The sequence below is a fragment of the Capsella rubella genome, unplaced genomic scaffold, assembly GCF_000375325.1.
Source record: "Capsella rubella cultivar Monte Gargano unplaced genomic scaffold, Caprub1_0 scaffold_1, whole genome shotgun sequence".
NCBI classification, from domain to species: domain Eukaryota; kingdom Viridiplantae; phylum Streptophyta; class Magnoliopsida; order Brassicales; family Brassicaceae; genus Capsella; species Capsella rubella.
The window spans coordinates 1,711,992-1,724,243 of NW_006238923.1; the positions used below are offsets into that span (position 1 = coordinate 1,711,992).

The 12,252-nt window shown below is 40.2% G+C and overlaps 4 protein-coding genes across 5 annotated transcripts; 1 reads left to right on the top strand and 3 right to left on the bottom strand.

Annotated features, from left to right (window-relative positions):
- Positions 1-141: 141 nt before the first annotated feature.
- LOC17899553 (protein transport protein SEC23) lies at positions 142-5,260 on the bottom strand. 2 transcript variants are annotated; one of them, XM_023777451.1, is made up of 13 exons: positions 4,283-5,260; positions 3,984-4,157; positions 3,328-3,489; positions 2,974-3,116; positions 2,746-2,821; positions 2,485-2,657; positions 2,325-2,406; positions 1,718-1,795; positions 1,294-1,455; positions 940-1,203; positions 751-855; positions 479-634; positions 142-390 (listed from the first exon to the last, which is right to left on the bottom strand). In XM_023777451.1, exons 1-12 carry the CDS (start codon positions 5,057-5,059, stop codon positions 488-490), a joined length of 2,343 nt encoding a protein of 780 aa, XP_023633219.1. In that variant the 5' UTR covers positions 5,060-5,260; the 3' UTR covers positions 142-390; positions 479-487. The 2 variants fall into 2 exon arrangements, with proteins under 2 accessions (XP_023633219.1, XP_006303716.1); XM_006303654.2 differs by having other exon boundaries at positions 142-634; positions 4,283-5,259.
- A 524-nt stretch (positions 5,261-5,784) lies between these two features.
- On the bottom strand, positions 5,785-7,134 carry LOC17899040 (UDP-glycosyltransferase 75B1). The gene has a single exon (XM_006305766.1). The coding sequence runs from the start codon at positions 7,132-7,134 to the stop codon at positions 5,785-5,787; it is 1,350 nt and encodes a 449-aa protein (XP_006305828.1).
- Positions 7,135-7,857: 723 nt separating this feature from the next.
- Positions 7,858-9,397, top strand: LOC17899556. Its single transcript, XM_006305918.2, has 3 exons — positions 7,858-7,953; positions 8,156-8,883; positions 8,953-9,397. Exons 1-3 carry the CDS (start codon positions 7,897-7,899, stop codon positions 9,269-9,271), a joined length of 1,104 nt encoding a protein of 367 aa, XP_006305980.1. The 5' UTR covers positions 7,858-7,896; the 3' UTR covers positions 9,272-9,397.
- Positions 9,398-10,274: 877 nt separating this feature from the next.
- LOC17898155 (UDP-glycosyltransferase 75B1) lies at positions 10,275-12,071 on the bottom strand. Its single transcript, XM_006307387.2, has one exon. It carries the CDS (start codon positions 11,981-11,983, stop codon positions 10,595-10,597), a length of 1,389 nt encoding a protein of 462 aa, XP_006307449.1. The 5' UTR covers positions 11,984-12,071; the 3' UTR covers positions 10,275-10,594.
- Positions 12,072-12,252: the final 181 nt, after the last annotated feature.

Below are 12,252 nucleotides of genomic sequence, written 5' to 3' on the forward strand. Positions count from 1 at the left end.
TCCATGTCAAAAAAACAAAGTAGTATATGACGTTTAGTGAATAGTGGTTTAAAAACTTTTTTGTGTATGTTCACATGACTCCTAAGGTTCTAATTAGTGTGTATTAGTGTATATGGGAGGACATATTAACCGAATTTTAAGGGCATCATTAGGAACGGACTAATAATTAGAACAATATCTTCGGCTACAAACCTTAAAGAAAAGAAAATAATACAATGACCAAACGAAACTACAAAATTTGTTGACTCGCTATGACAAACAAAACCCTCAGCGAAACAGAAAGGAATCAGAAGCGTAGTCTATTAATGTGTGTATAAAAAAGGCTAAGACACTGAGGCATTCGGGTGAGCGGTGACTGCATCTTCTTTATTTGTATTTGTCTCATGTCGTCTATAATTATGTTTGGCAGAGAAAAAACTCAGAATGACTAGTACTAAAAGCGATTCTTCAACTTAGGTGGAGGGAGAGAGAGAGAGACCTCTGGTTCTCAAGATTGAACAGCCAATTTCTGAAGATGTTGAAAGAAGACTTGAAGACTAACATCATCCGTAAAGATTATATCAGAACCTGTATTCATCTCGCTCGCATTGTTGTATGTTGCTGACGGATTTAACTTTGCTAACAAAAACCTTGCCTGTCCATTATTGCCATACATTTACGAAACGTCAACAAAAGCTAGCAACCCCAGTTTGTTCCACACTTACAATATTCAACTACAAATTCAGAGATCCAAAGGGTTAAGACACTAACCTGGGATCCATGTTGATCACACACAACTAATCTTGGCACAGGGAATCGGTCACGGATGATCATCTGAGCATCTTCTTGAGGGGCTTCCAAAAGTTGTGCAAATGCCTTAACAAATAAAGGGATCAAATGAGATATGTACGGCTAATATTCCCGAAAATCATGGTCAACTGCAACTTGTATAGTCATTACCTGGTGTTCGGGCTGATTTTGATATTCCAAGTTGCGCCACTGTGCAATAGTCATTCCATGGAAAATAACAACACTAATGTAAGAATCCAACAGGAGGATACGATCTGTACCAATGGAAGCAACATCCAACAATGCAGGTTGAGGTAGTGAATTAAACGAATATGTTGTTAGAGACGGCTGAATCATAACAGCTGCGTTTGAAATATTTTCCCGGTTCAATAGCATGCGGTTGTAGGCGGTTTCGTCTGGACTGTTGTTGAACACCTGCCGATATCACCAGAAGGACATTTTTAGATGGACGGAATAGGTATTACAGAGATGATTTTACTACAGCACCTCATATGTCATACTTACCTGCACAAACTGTGACCGTCGGAGATTAAATGTAAACTGAGGGAATAGTGAAAAGTTTGGATGTAGAGTAAATGAAGCAGGATCATCCTTCCGGTAATCACCAAATTTAGAACAAAGACGAATAAGATTTCGGTCCAGCCATCGCGTAGCATCAAAACCCTCCTGCAAATAAATTATTAAATGGTAATTCATAATTTAATAATCAAAGATAAAGTCTGGATTAACCAATGGTTAAGAGAGTGCCCAATCGAAGAATGAAAATCCTAATATAAATATACGTTTCACATTCCAACATGTAATCCATCTATCTTTTCGTTTTTCCCAAAATGGTATATAAGAATTAGCAAAAATGCAAATCGGCAGAAAGCACCGAGGATTTGGATTCAAGAATCTAATTTTGAAATTGACTCAATATAATAGTCACCTCTGTTTCCATTTTCAAGGAAGCTAATCTGGCCACAACCACAGCAGCAGTTTCTTGATCAAAACCTTGCACCAATTCCTGTAGACACAATACATCACATCAGCATCCATGTCCACAATCCACGTACAAAGAAGAAAAATGTAGGTTACAGTAAAAAGACCATAAGAGTATGTAAAGGCTGGGAAGGTAGCATAATGAAATGTTTGTGCATACGCCATACTCTAGAAATCTCAAGAAACTAGATGAGGCGTAACTTATAAAACTGTTTCTCCAAGTTGATGAAATCCCAGATGTAACTGAAGCAAACTGTCCACACCTACTCAGCCATGCTACCAGGAAACTATGGGAAAATAAGAATAAGATAATTTTTTCCTATCTAGAGACTAGTCAGATAGATCATTTTCCCAATGTAATTGTCACACTGACCATTTATATAGCTTAACAAGTGTTTCTAAGGAAAAAGAATCAAAGACAAAAATACAGAAGCAATAGACCAGGACATAATCGACCATTCTTGGAGAAGAAAACACACCCGAATACAGATTGTATAACCATAATGCAGAAGCAGAATGCAAGAATTTTCAGAACTAACGTGGAAAATGCTAACCTCTGAACTAATAGCAGTATCTACCCAGTGTCTGGTAACAGTAGTAACTCGCTGTAATGTTTTGCCTTCTGGATTTTGGTAGCTGCAATCATATATGTAAGATCAAAATTCTATTATTTGGATGAACATGCACAAACCCAGAATTGCGTGAAGAGGATACCTTGTCATAAATTGTAAATAGAGCTGGTTATTTACACCTCCAGGACTACTTGATTGATCACTAGAAGAAAGATCAAAGAAGACTGTCAAACAAGTACTTTTGTCAAGGCCACACATCTTCCAAGCTGTAGTATTCCCCTCCCCAATAACTGTATCAGCAACGCTTGGGCCTTTCTGCAATTGTTCCAAAAAAGCATCACTGTTAAGCTATCTACCATAATTTAAGACAAAAAAGATAAATTTCGGTATGAATAGCTTCAACCTTTTGCAATGACGTGCAAGGTCCAATAATCCCTTGGATTTTTATGTCCTTTGAACAGATGATCTCAAGTGTACCACTGAAATGGTAAGTTGAAAACAAGTGAGATTGTCACTAACTATATATTCTTTGATGTAATATAAGCGGCAAATACTATGTTAGAAAAACTTGAATTGCATGCATGGAAAAATGAAATAGCAAGAAGAACATTAGCCTGTAGCAACAGCTCACTTGAAACAAAGGCCGAGAGACTGTTCGCCATCTTCAAATACTCGCTTAAAGGAATCCTTGAATACAGAATGGCCAAAACTTTCTGATAAAACAACAAGTCCTCCAGTTCTTTCAACCGCAGCTTTCATTTCAGCAACACCAACCTAACATTTAAACTCAGAAAATAAGATAAATGTCTGAATTGAAGTAGTTTTAAGAGACTTCAATGTCTCTGAGTATAGTTAGAGCACACAGCAAGGAAATTAATAAAAAAAATCTTCTTCTCCTGTCTAGAAAGTTTGTTGCACAAGGTTTGCTCCATAAGATATTATTATTACCTTAACATGATCATAACATACAGGGAAAATCAATTACCTGATCAAGTGCGGATGCAAAAAGGTCCAGTACATGTCCTTGGTTAACCAATTGGTTAGCGAGAGCGTCATAAAATTTCTCTGCTTTCCTATAGAAAGGAGCTGCATCTTTATCAAGATCTTTGTGTGACCGCAAAGGTTCTGAGAGATCCTTTGATACAATCTGCAGAAGCCAGAGGAAGTACTAACTCAAAGGACGAACTTTTGCATCAGCGGCCAAATAATTAAGAAGGAAAATTTCAAGTGTGCTCTTCTCCTAAACACTTTTATTACCACTATACTTGCAAGACAAATGGTCATATAATAAGGAGATGCATAACCCACACGTAGCTCAGAACAAGATGAAAAGAAAATCCATCATAGATCAAGATGACAGCCTAATAGACTTGCAAAATTCAAACTATCTGAACTCATACCTAGTTTCATCTAATGCTCAATCAAATCCGACAACAGAATATAGCATATACATCTCATCTTCTGCTAACTATCATGGCCAACTGTTACCATAACAGTTACAACAGGTTCATAGATGATACTTACACCAGATACTGTCATATTGAAAAGTTCCATAGTTAAGAAGCCAATATTTCCCCCAATTTCCTCAAGCAAATTGTCACAGTAACTATAGAAAGAAGGGGATTAAACAAATGAAGTTACCGTGCCTGGCCCCTCAGAACATGGTCCTCCAATTAAAGCAACGATTCTAGCACCAGTTCCAGGATAACAAGCTCCAAGAAGTCCTGTGGCTACACTCAAAGCCACTCCCGTGCACCGCGACTGACGACGTCCAGCCTGGATAGGCCATTGATCCGTCTGTAACTCATCCAACAGCTACACTCCAAAACAAAACAAAATGTATTTATCATCATGAGCTTTGAAATATCAAAGTCAATCAGAAGAAGAAGAAAAGCTAAAACTTTATTAAACTCCAACCATAATTAAAAGGATAAACTGACCGAATCAATGGTGAATTCACACTCGGACGCTGGCAACAAGAATCTATTAACACCAGAACTGCCGGAATTGTCCCTCCCCATTGGAAACCCACCAGCAGGGGTTCGCCTCCCAGAAGCACCAAGCCCCAACTGCTCCAAAATTTGATCTTTGGAGATCTCCTTATCTCCCCTAAAGACATAAACTTTAGTCAAATCAGAAAACCCCAACTCGTGGACATGCGCCTGCGTCCCAAACGAGACAAACCCAACAAGTGCATTCTCCGGAAGCAATCCGATCGCCTGCTTGAGCGCAGATTTGGCGTATCCAAACTCCTCGTCAATCATGCACGTATCCAAAACAAAAACAAACACCGAGGGCAAAGGCTGGCTGGAAACAGCACCACTCTGATCAAAATTCCCAGCACCAGTAGGGTGAGAAGGGCTAGGCAGAGTGTATTCGACAGTACTGCACTGTTGATACAGCTCACAAGCGAGATTAGTCTCAGACATAACATGGTAGTGAGGAGGGAAGTGATTACGCTGGAAACAAATTGGGCAGATCCAGATCTTGGCAGAGAAATCAACACGAACATAAGGGTTAAGAGCAGCGGTACAAGTGCGACAACGAAGAGGAGCATAATTATTAAATTGAATATCACGGTGGTAACGGATCGGAGAGATACAAGCAGCGACAGGGATCACACACTTGCTTGCTTCAACCTTTGTGCGAGGCCAAACGTTCCACGTCATACGAACTCCATCGATTCCTTCCGGATCAATACTCGCCACCTCTGACATGGTTTCAAGGCTTATAGATCGATTTTAACAATTAGCCGATTTTGGATGGGAAAGTTCGTTCCTTTGGTTCTGAGAATTCAGAAGAATCAAAGCAGAGACGAAACTGTGGGAAAGGATCTATGTGAGATTTTTATGAGGTAGTGTCTTCTCTTACATAAATTGCCTTTTAGGGTTAGTAATATAAAGGAACACTTGATTATTTTGATCTTGGGTTTTTTTTTTTTTTGGCAACTGTTTCATCATCAACTTTAAGTTATCATTGACCAAATCTGCTACTAATAAATAGTTAAATAGTTTTATCTTTAAACAATGCATATTTGTGCTAATTATCCCAAACAAATAGTATGATGTTATAAGAGTTTGAGAAATTTTCCAATCCAAACCTTCTGTCAGAGTAGTTTTTTCGCCATTAGATTTCTCAAAAGATAATTTTATCTGTACTGATCTCATCTCTGGTTAGAACTTAAACGAAATTCGATATTAGACTAACGAAATTCGCATGCTACAAATTTTAAACAGGGATCACAATACATTCGGACAAACGTTATTAATGGTGATATACATACATACATCAAACAAGGTGCCCATTATTTGTAAACTCAATATATACATGAACAACCTAAAACATGAGTCTGAAAGACACGTAGATTAATATAAAATTGCAGTTACTAACGGTATATATTGATTTGTTATATTGCTGACCCTCCTCTGTTTCACACACAACCTCAAAACAGAGTTTTCACAAAAGCCTCAACGTTCTTGTCCGAAGATCCTCCTTCTTCACCCGCTTCAATCGTTAAACGCTTCCATTTCTCTGCGTTTTGCCTCAGCTCCACAGACTTCTCCTCCATCACTGCTTCCAAACACCGCCTTATCTCTCCTCTGTCCACCAAACCTTCCGAGTTCTCTTTCACCCTCACACCTGTCCTCCATGATTCCTCCAGTAGCTTTGCATTCGTCGGCTGATCTGACCACATCGGGAACGCCACCACCGGAACGCCAAGAACCAAACTCTCTAGAGTAGAGTTCCACCCACAATGAGTCACAAAACAACCTACTGATCGGTGTCTTAAAACCTCTATCTGCGAACACCACGACACAATCATCCCAACCTCTTCGAGCTCGTCTCTGAAACCAGCTATCTTCTCAACCTCTATCTCGTCTTCTCCTTCTGTTTTCGTTTCTCTATTAGGTTTATCAGTTATAACCCACAAAAAGGGTCTTCTCCATTCTATAAGCGCGATCGCCAGCTCTGATAATTGTTTCTTCGATAGCTCAACCATTGTCCCAAAAGAAACGTAAATAACAGAGGACTCTGTTTTCGAGTCTAGCCAAAGTGTCAGTGTGTAACTATTTTGATCTTTAACTGACTGCTTAGTGCTTCCTGAGAAAATCTCCGAGGGAAGTAAAGGACCAACCGCCACCATTTCGATATTCTGGAAAGTCGTTAAGGCCTCTGGCTCCAGAGAATCCAAAGTGTTTACCAGAATTTTGGGGTTGGTTTCTTCTATTAGATATTCCATTTGCTCTTGGAACGCAGCGTATGCAACTTTGCTTGGGTTGGAAGGCGTGAGGTAAGAAGGAAGATCGCATATAGCCAGAGATGGAAGATTCGGGAACTCGAAACCGGAGTTGTTTCCGATGAAGTGGTTGTAATAGACGTCGAAAACCAAAGCCGGTTGGATCCAAAGAAGAGCAGAAGGAATGTGAAACCGACCGGCTACCTTTGGAGCCCAGGTTAGAAGAAGCGTGTAGATCAAGAAAGTAACAGGAGAGTCTCCGTTCCGATTAGCTTCGATAAAATCGGACAAAAACTTATCGCCGTTACGTTTGAGGTTTAGCAACCGGTTCTGGACGTCGTCGATGTTGGAGATGACCCCGTCGTCGAAGCCATCGGAGAAGGTAAGAAAAGAGAGATTAGCACGTAGCTTCAGGTCGTCGTGGTTGGCGGAGATGCACGTGACGAAAGTGACACGTGCGTTGGTGGTTCGGATGAGACGGCGGGCGAAGCAGAGAGATGGGTTCACGTGACCTCGCGCAGGAAGTGTTACGAGTAGAACGTGGGGCTGAGACATATCTTGATTGAATAACCAAAACACATGTGTTGGGTTTGGCTTCAATTAATCATGATCCATGACATTTATGCGATGATTTAATCTAATGATTGCCAAAAGTCAAATATATTATTTCAAAAGACCTTAGGTCAATATTTATTCCAAAATATATTTCCTTAATAAATTATTTCAAGTTATCATTTCCTTAATAAATTATTTCATTTATTTTTTATTTTTTTTAGTATGAAGTTGACAAAAAAATAAATTTATACCACCAACAAGAAATTATTTCAAGTTATCATTTTATACCACCAACAAGAGTATATATGTGTATTTTTGATTATTCCAACGCACCAACTACAGAAGAACGGTCAGTACGTTATACATCTTAACCGGATTATGAAATGTGGTTAGTTTGTAGGTCATCTTAATTTTTTACTGTTTAGTTACGTGTTTTAAAAATCTTTGGGTACAAATGTAGTACTTATTAACGAGTGGTCCATAATGAAATGAATGAAATTTGGGAAATAAAAAGTTATATAGAAAGTGAACAAACAAAAAAAGGAAAAGTGGAAAAAGACAAATCTTCCTGCTGCTATAAACGAGTACCTTTGGCTTGGGAAGATTCCAATAGTCTGTCTGTTTCACCAAAAAGGAAAGAGTAAATAAAAACTTGGCTCTGCTATCTTTTTTTAAATGGTGGACTGCGAAAAATTCAGTTTCTTATTCATCAAAACATTATAGGGTTGCTTTTTTTTGTGATCTGATCTTGTATAATAATTAATGTCTCAGCTTCTCTTCCGTCGTCTCTCCAAACTCTCTTCCCGGAACGATGTGCTTGTATGTAAGCTCTCTTTTATTGGTTTCGTTCTGTATCAGTTATGTTCTGTTTTTAAAGGCTTTTCAGGGAACAAGTTTGAGTTTGTCTCTACTGACATCAGATAGATAAGTCGTAAGGATCCGAAGGTGGTTGAGTAGTTTTAGACAAGAGGAGTGTATTTTTACGTTTCTGTTCTGATGTCCGAGTTTAATTGATTGGCAGATACACAAAAGTGTTCGCTTGTTTTCCACCAGCCCGTATTTGACACTTGGCAGCGTTGTTGAAGACTCGCCGGGAGAAGGCGGCGGCTACATCGGAGACATCCTCTTGTTCGATCCGGCCAAGGAAGAGTTAGTCACAGTCCGGGACAAAACAATACCTGAAGAGCTCGTTAACTCGAAATTTATCGGAGCTTCACATGGATGGACATTTTTCTCTGACCGATGCAATCATAACTCTGTACGTATCTGCGACCTATTTAATCCCCTGGCTTCCAAATCAAACACCACGATCATTCCTCTGCCTCTGCTTACTACTATGAGCTATGGCCAAACACAAGTGGTCTGGAACGTGGCAATGTCGTCATCTTCTCCTCACGAAGACAATGAGGAAGAAGTCTGTGTAGTGGCTATCAATTTCTTGGGTTACCAACTGAGTTTGTGCAGGCCCGGTCGCGACCTCGGTTGGACTAACAAACAAATCCCTTTCGTCTGCTCCGAAAAATCAAATCTCATGTACTCAAAGAGAGATCAAAGGTTCTATTTGCCTGCTCCTGGAGGCAACTACTTGTGCTCTTGGGATCTCTACTTCGATAGCGATCCTAAATTCGATGAGTTGGTGTTTCTGAACCTTCCTGAGTTGCCACAGTCCGAGTGGGAGCTGGTGAATTCTTGTTTTAAGGAGGACCACTGGGTGGAGTCACCTTCTGGCCAAAGTTTCTTAATCAAATGGTAACGAGTACTGTAACATATAGACAGATATCTTGGTCAATGCTAACTTGCTCCTATATGCGTGTGCAGGTACTCTCACGTCCCTTCTCAAAGACACAAAGACCCGATACTGATGGTGTTTAGAGAGGATGAAGACACAAAAGACGGAACAAGAAACATGTGTTACACCGAGGACATTGGAGATCTTTGCATCTTCCTTTCAAAGAGTGATCCTTTCTGTGTTGTGGCAAGCTCTTGCCCTGGTCTCAGACCCAACTCCATCTACTTGATGGGCCGTTGCTTTGCTATTTATGATCTCACCACCCGAACCACTCGTCACTTTAACCCTCCAAAAGGTGGACCAGAAAGGGTTCCTTTCCTCCCTTACTGGCTTCCTCCATTTAAATGAGTTCTGGTTCGATTTTAGTTACTCTCGACCTGCTTGGATTGCTATGATTTAGTTTGAGACCATCTTTATGTTCCCTTTTTGACATTATTAATCTGTGGTTCGTCGCACTTATTCTTCTAGCTAGAAATCCCCCCCCCCCCTATCACATTACTATAAGCACAAGTTTATTGTAAAATAAATGAGCTTAACACATATATTGAATAGGGGAAATATGCCCTATACAAGTTTACACCACTTTGACACTGATCAGTTTCATGAATACAAAGATATATATGTTAATCTATACATGTTCACATCTGGTTAATTAGAGTTTGATTTACAAATCAATATGTGGTGTAACGAGTGTAACATAATAAATATGAACAATAAACATAGTTGTTTTTGTGGATAATTCTGAAGAACTGGTTTGGGATGTTATAACATAAAATTGAAATTAAAACAACGAAAATAATGGTTAGATGCTAAAATCCAAACTGGTACGTGGAGAGAAACTGAAAGGGTTTAACCAAAGAGCGCCGTAGTATGACTAGATAGAAAATGGAGGTAGCCAGTAAGGGGCGGTGAGAACGGTGGGTGTATCCTTGGGAGCTTTATAATGATGTACCTCTCCTGTAGTAAGATCATAAATACCGAAGCCACGTCCCATAAAATAGATGGAGTTAGGCTTGAGGCCAGGACATGTGCTAGCCGAGATGCAGAAAGCCTCGTTTTTTGCAAGGAAAATGCACATTTCTCCAATGTCCTCTGTGTAACACATGATTCTTCCCCTCATCGTCTCCTCCTCTCTAAACACCATCAACCTCTTTGTTCTGAAGTAAATTCCTTTTAACACCGACGAGAAGAAGCCATGCGCGTACCTATACGTATGCAATCACAATTATTTTCAGTATTTTTATTTTTTTTGTCACACTACCATAATAACTAATAAATAATGAGTGTACATGTAAATTTAACACCATTTGACTAGGAAACGTTCACCACTAGAGGGTGACTCCACAAAGTATTTCTAGGTCATATTTGCATTATCGTGTAATATGTTTTCATTATTATTATCTTCTTAATAGAAATTTACAGTAGGGCCGAAAGAAAGCCCAACAAGTATAAAAAAGGAAATGGCCCAATACCAGAAAACTGGTTCGTCTGAGACCTACCTAATCGGAAGAAGAACGGAGGTACAGTACAGAGTAGTTGAATCGAACAAGCTTTGCTTGGAGAAGCCTCAAAAGTGATTCAGTCAAACATGTTTAAATGAATTGATATACAAAGTGTTACCCGATAATACAGTATATGGCCACTTCTAGATACCAACTTTTGTCTTTTACTTTAACCTCCTCTGCTTGGAGAGCCTCTACAAATCTCCTCCACAAAAGCCTCAACGTTCTTATCCGAAGAGCCTCCTTCTCCACCCGCTTCAATCGCCAAACGCTTCCACTTCTCTGCGTTCTCCCTCAGTTCATCTGACTTCTCCTCCATCACTGCTTCCAAACACCTCCTTATCTCTCCGCTTTCCACTACACCTTCCGAGTTCTCTCTTACCCTCACACCCGTCCTCCATGATTCATCCAGAAGCTTTGCGTTCGTCGGCTGATCTGACCACATCGGAAACGCCACCACCGGAACGCCAAGAACCAAACTCTCCAGAGTAGAGTTCCATCCACAATGAGTCACGAAACAGCCTACGGCTCGGTGTCTTAAAACCTCTACCTGCGAACACCACGACACAATCATCCCAACCTTTTCGAGCTCGTCTCTGAAACCAGCTATCTTTTCAACCTCTGTCTCGTCTTCACCTTCTGTTTTGGCTTGTCTGTTGGGTTTCTCAGTTATAACCCACAAGAACGGTCGTTTCCCTTCTATGAGTGCTCTCGCCAGCTCCTCTATCTGTTTCTTGGACAGCTCAACCATTGTTCCAAAAGAAACGTAAATAACAGAGGACTCTGTTTTCGAGTCTAGCCAAAGTGTATAATCACTACTAGTACCTTGATCTTTAACTGGCTGCTTGGTGCTTCCTGAGAACATCTCCGTGGGAAGTAAAGGACCAACTGCCACCATTTGGATGTGCGGGTAAGCCGTTAAGGCCTCTGGCTCCAGCGAATCGAAAGTGTTGATGAGAACTTTTGGGTTGGTTTCTTCTTTGAGAAACTCCATCATTTCTTGAAACGCTGCGTATGCTGATATGTGTGTGTTGGAAGGTGTGAGGAAAGAAGGAAGATCTCGGACCTCCAGAGAAGAAAGATTCGGTAACTCGAAAGCGGACTTGTTTCCCGTGAAGTAATTGTAGTAGATGTCGAAAACCAAAGCGGGTTGGATCCAGAGAAGAGCACAAGGAAGTTGAAACCTACGTGCTACTTTTGGAGCCCAATTGAGAAGAATCGTGTAGATCAAGCAAGTCACCGGAGAGTCACCATTCCGACTAGCTTTGATGAAATCAGATAGAGCCTTATCACCGTTTACCTTGAGATTCACCGACCGCTTCTGACTGTCTTCTGACGTTGAAATGCCTCCGTCGTCGAAACCGTCGGAGAAAGTAAGGAAAGAGAGATTTTCGACGTTGTTGTGGTTTGACATCATAGAGCGTTGGAAGAAGGAGAGACAAGTGACGAAAGTAACACGTGCGCCGGTTTTCTTGATAAGCCGACGAGCAAAATGGAGAGATGGGTTCACGTGACCTTGTGCCGGAAACGTTACCAGTAGAAAATGCGGTGGCGCCATCGCTTTATTTTTATTTTTATTTTCTTTTAAGTTGCTTTTCTTAAGCGAGTCCAATACAAGATGTCAAGAATCTGTGTCTGCTTATAGATTTGTGCTTTCATATATATATATGTGAATATGTGATATAGATGAGCAATTGGATTTTGATGTCCGCACATGCATGCGTATTCATCAAACATACGCAAAACTGTGCAAGGTTACTTGTGACGTCTGTGGTGACGCTCACTAGATAAACGCTTCCTAGTATAAATCCAAACTTGCGTTTTGCT

Bases quoted from the DNA above. Each gene is read 5' to 3' on its own strand.
- LOC17899553 (XM_023777451.1), bottom strand. From the start codon at position 5,059: ATGTCAGAGGTGGCGAGTATTGATCCGGAAGGAATCGATGGAGTTCGT. The intron at 3,490-3,983 runs GTAACTTCATTT...TGGCTTCTGCAG, and splicing joins GTTCTGAGGGGCCAGGCACG to ATTGTATCAAAGGATCTCTC. The intron at 2,407-2,484 runs GTATCCTCTTCA...ATATGATTGCAG, and splicing joins TATTTACAATTTATGACAAG to CTACCAAAATCCAGAAGGCA.
- LOC17898155 (XM_006307387.2), bottom strand. From the start codon at position 11,983: ATGGCGCCACCGCATTTTCTACTGGTAACGTTTCCGGCACAAGGTCAC.
- LOC17899556 (XM_006305918.2), top strand. From the start codon at position 7,897: ATGTCTCAGCTTCTCTTCCGTCGTCTCTCCAAACTCTCTTCCCGGAAC. The intron at 7,954-8,155 runs GTATGTAAGCTC...ATTGATTGGCAG, and splicing joins CTTCCCGGAACGATGTGCTT to ATACACAAAAGTGTTCGCTT. The intron at 8,884-8,952 runs GTAACGAGTACT...ATGCGTGTGCAG, and splicing joins CAAAGTTTCTTAATCAAATG to GTACTCTCACGTCCCTTCTC.
- LOC17899040 (XM_006305766.1), bottom strand. From the start codon at position 7,134: ATGTCTCAGCCCCACGTTCTACTCGTAACACTTCCTGCGCGAGGTCAC.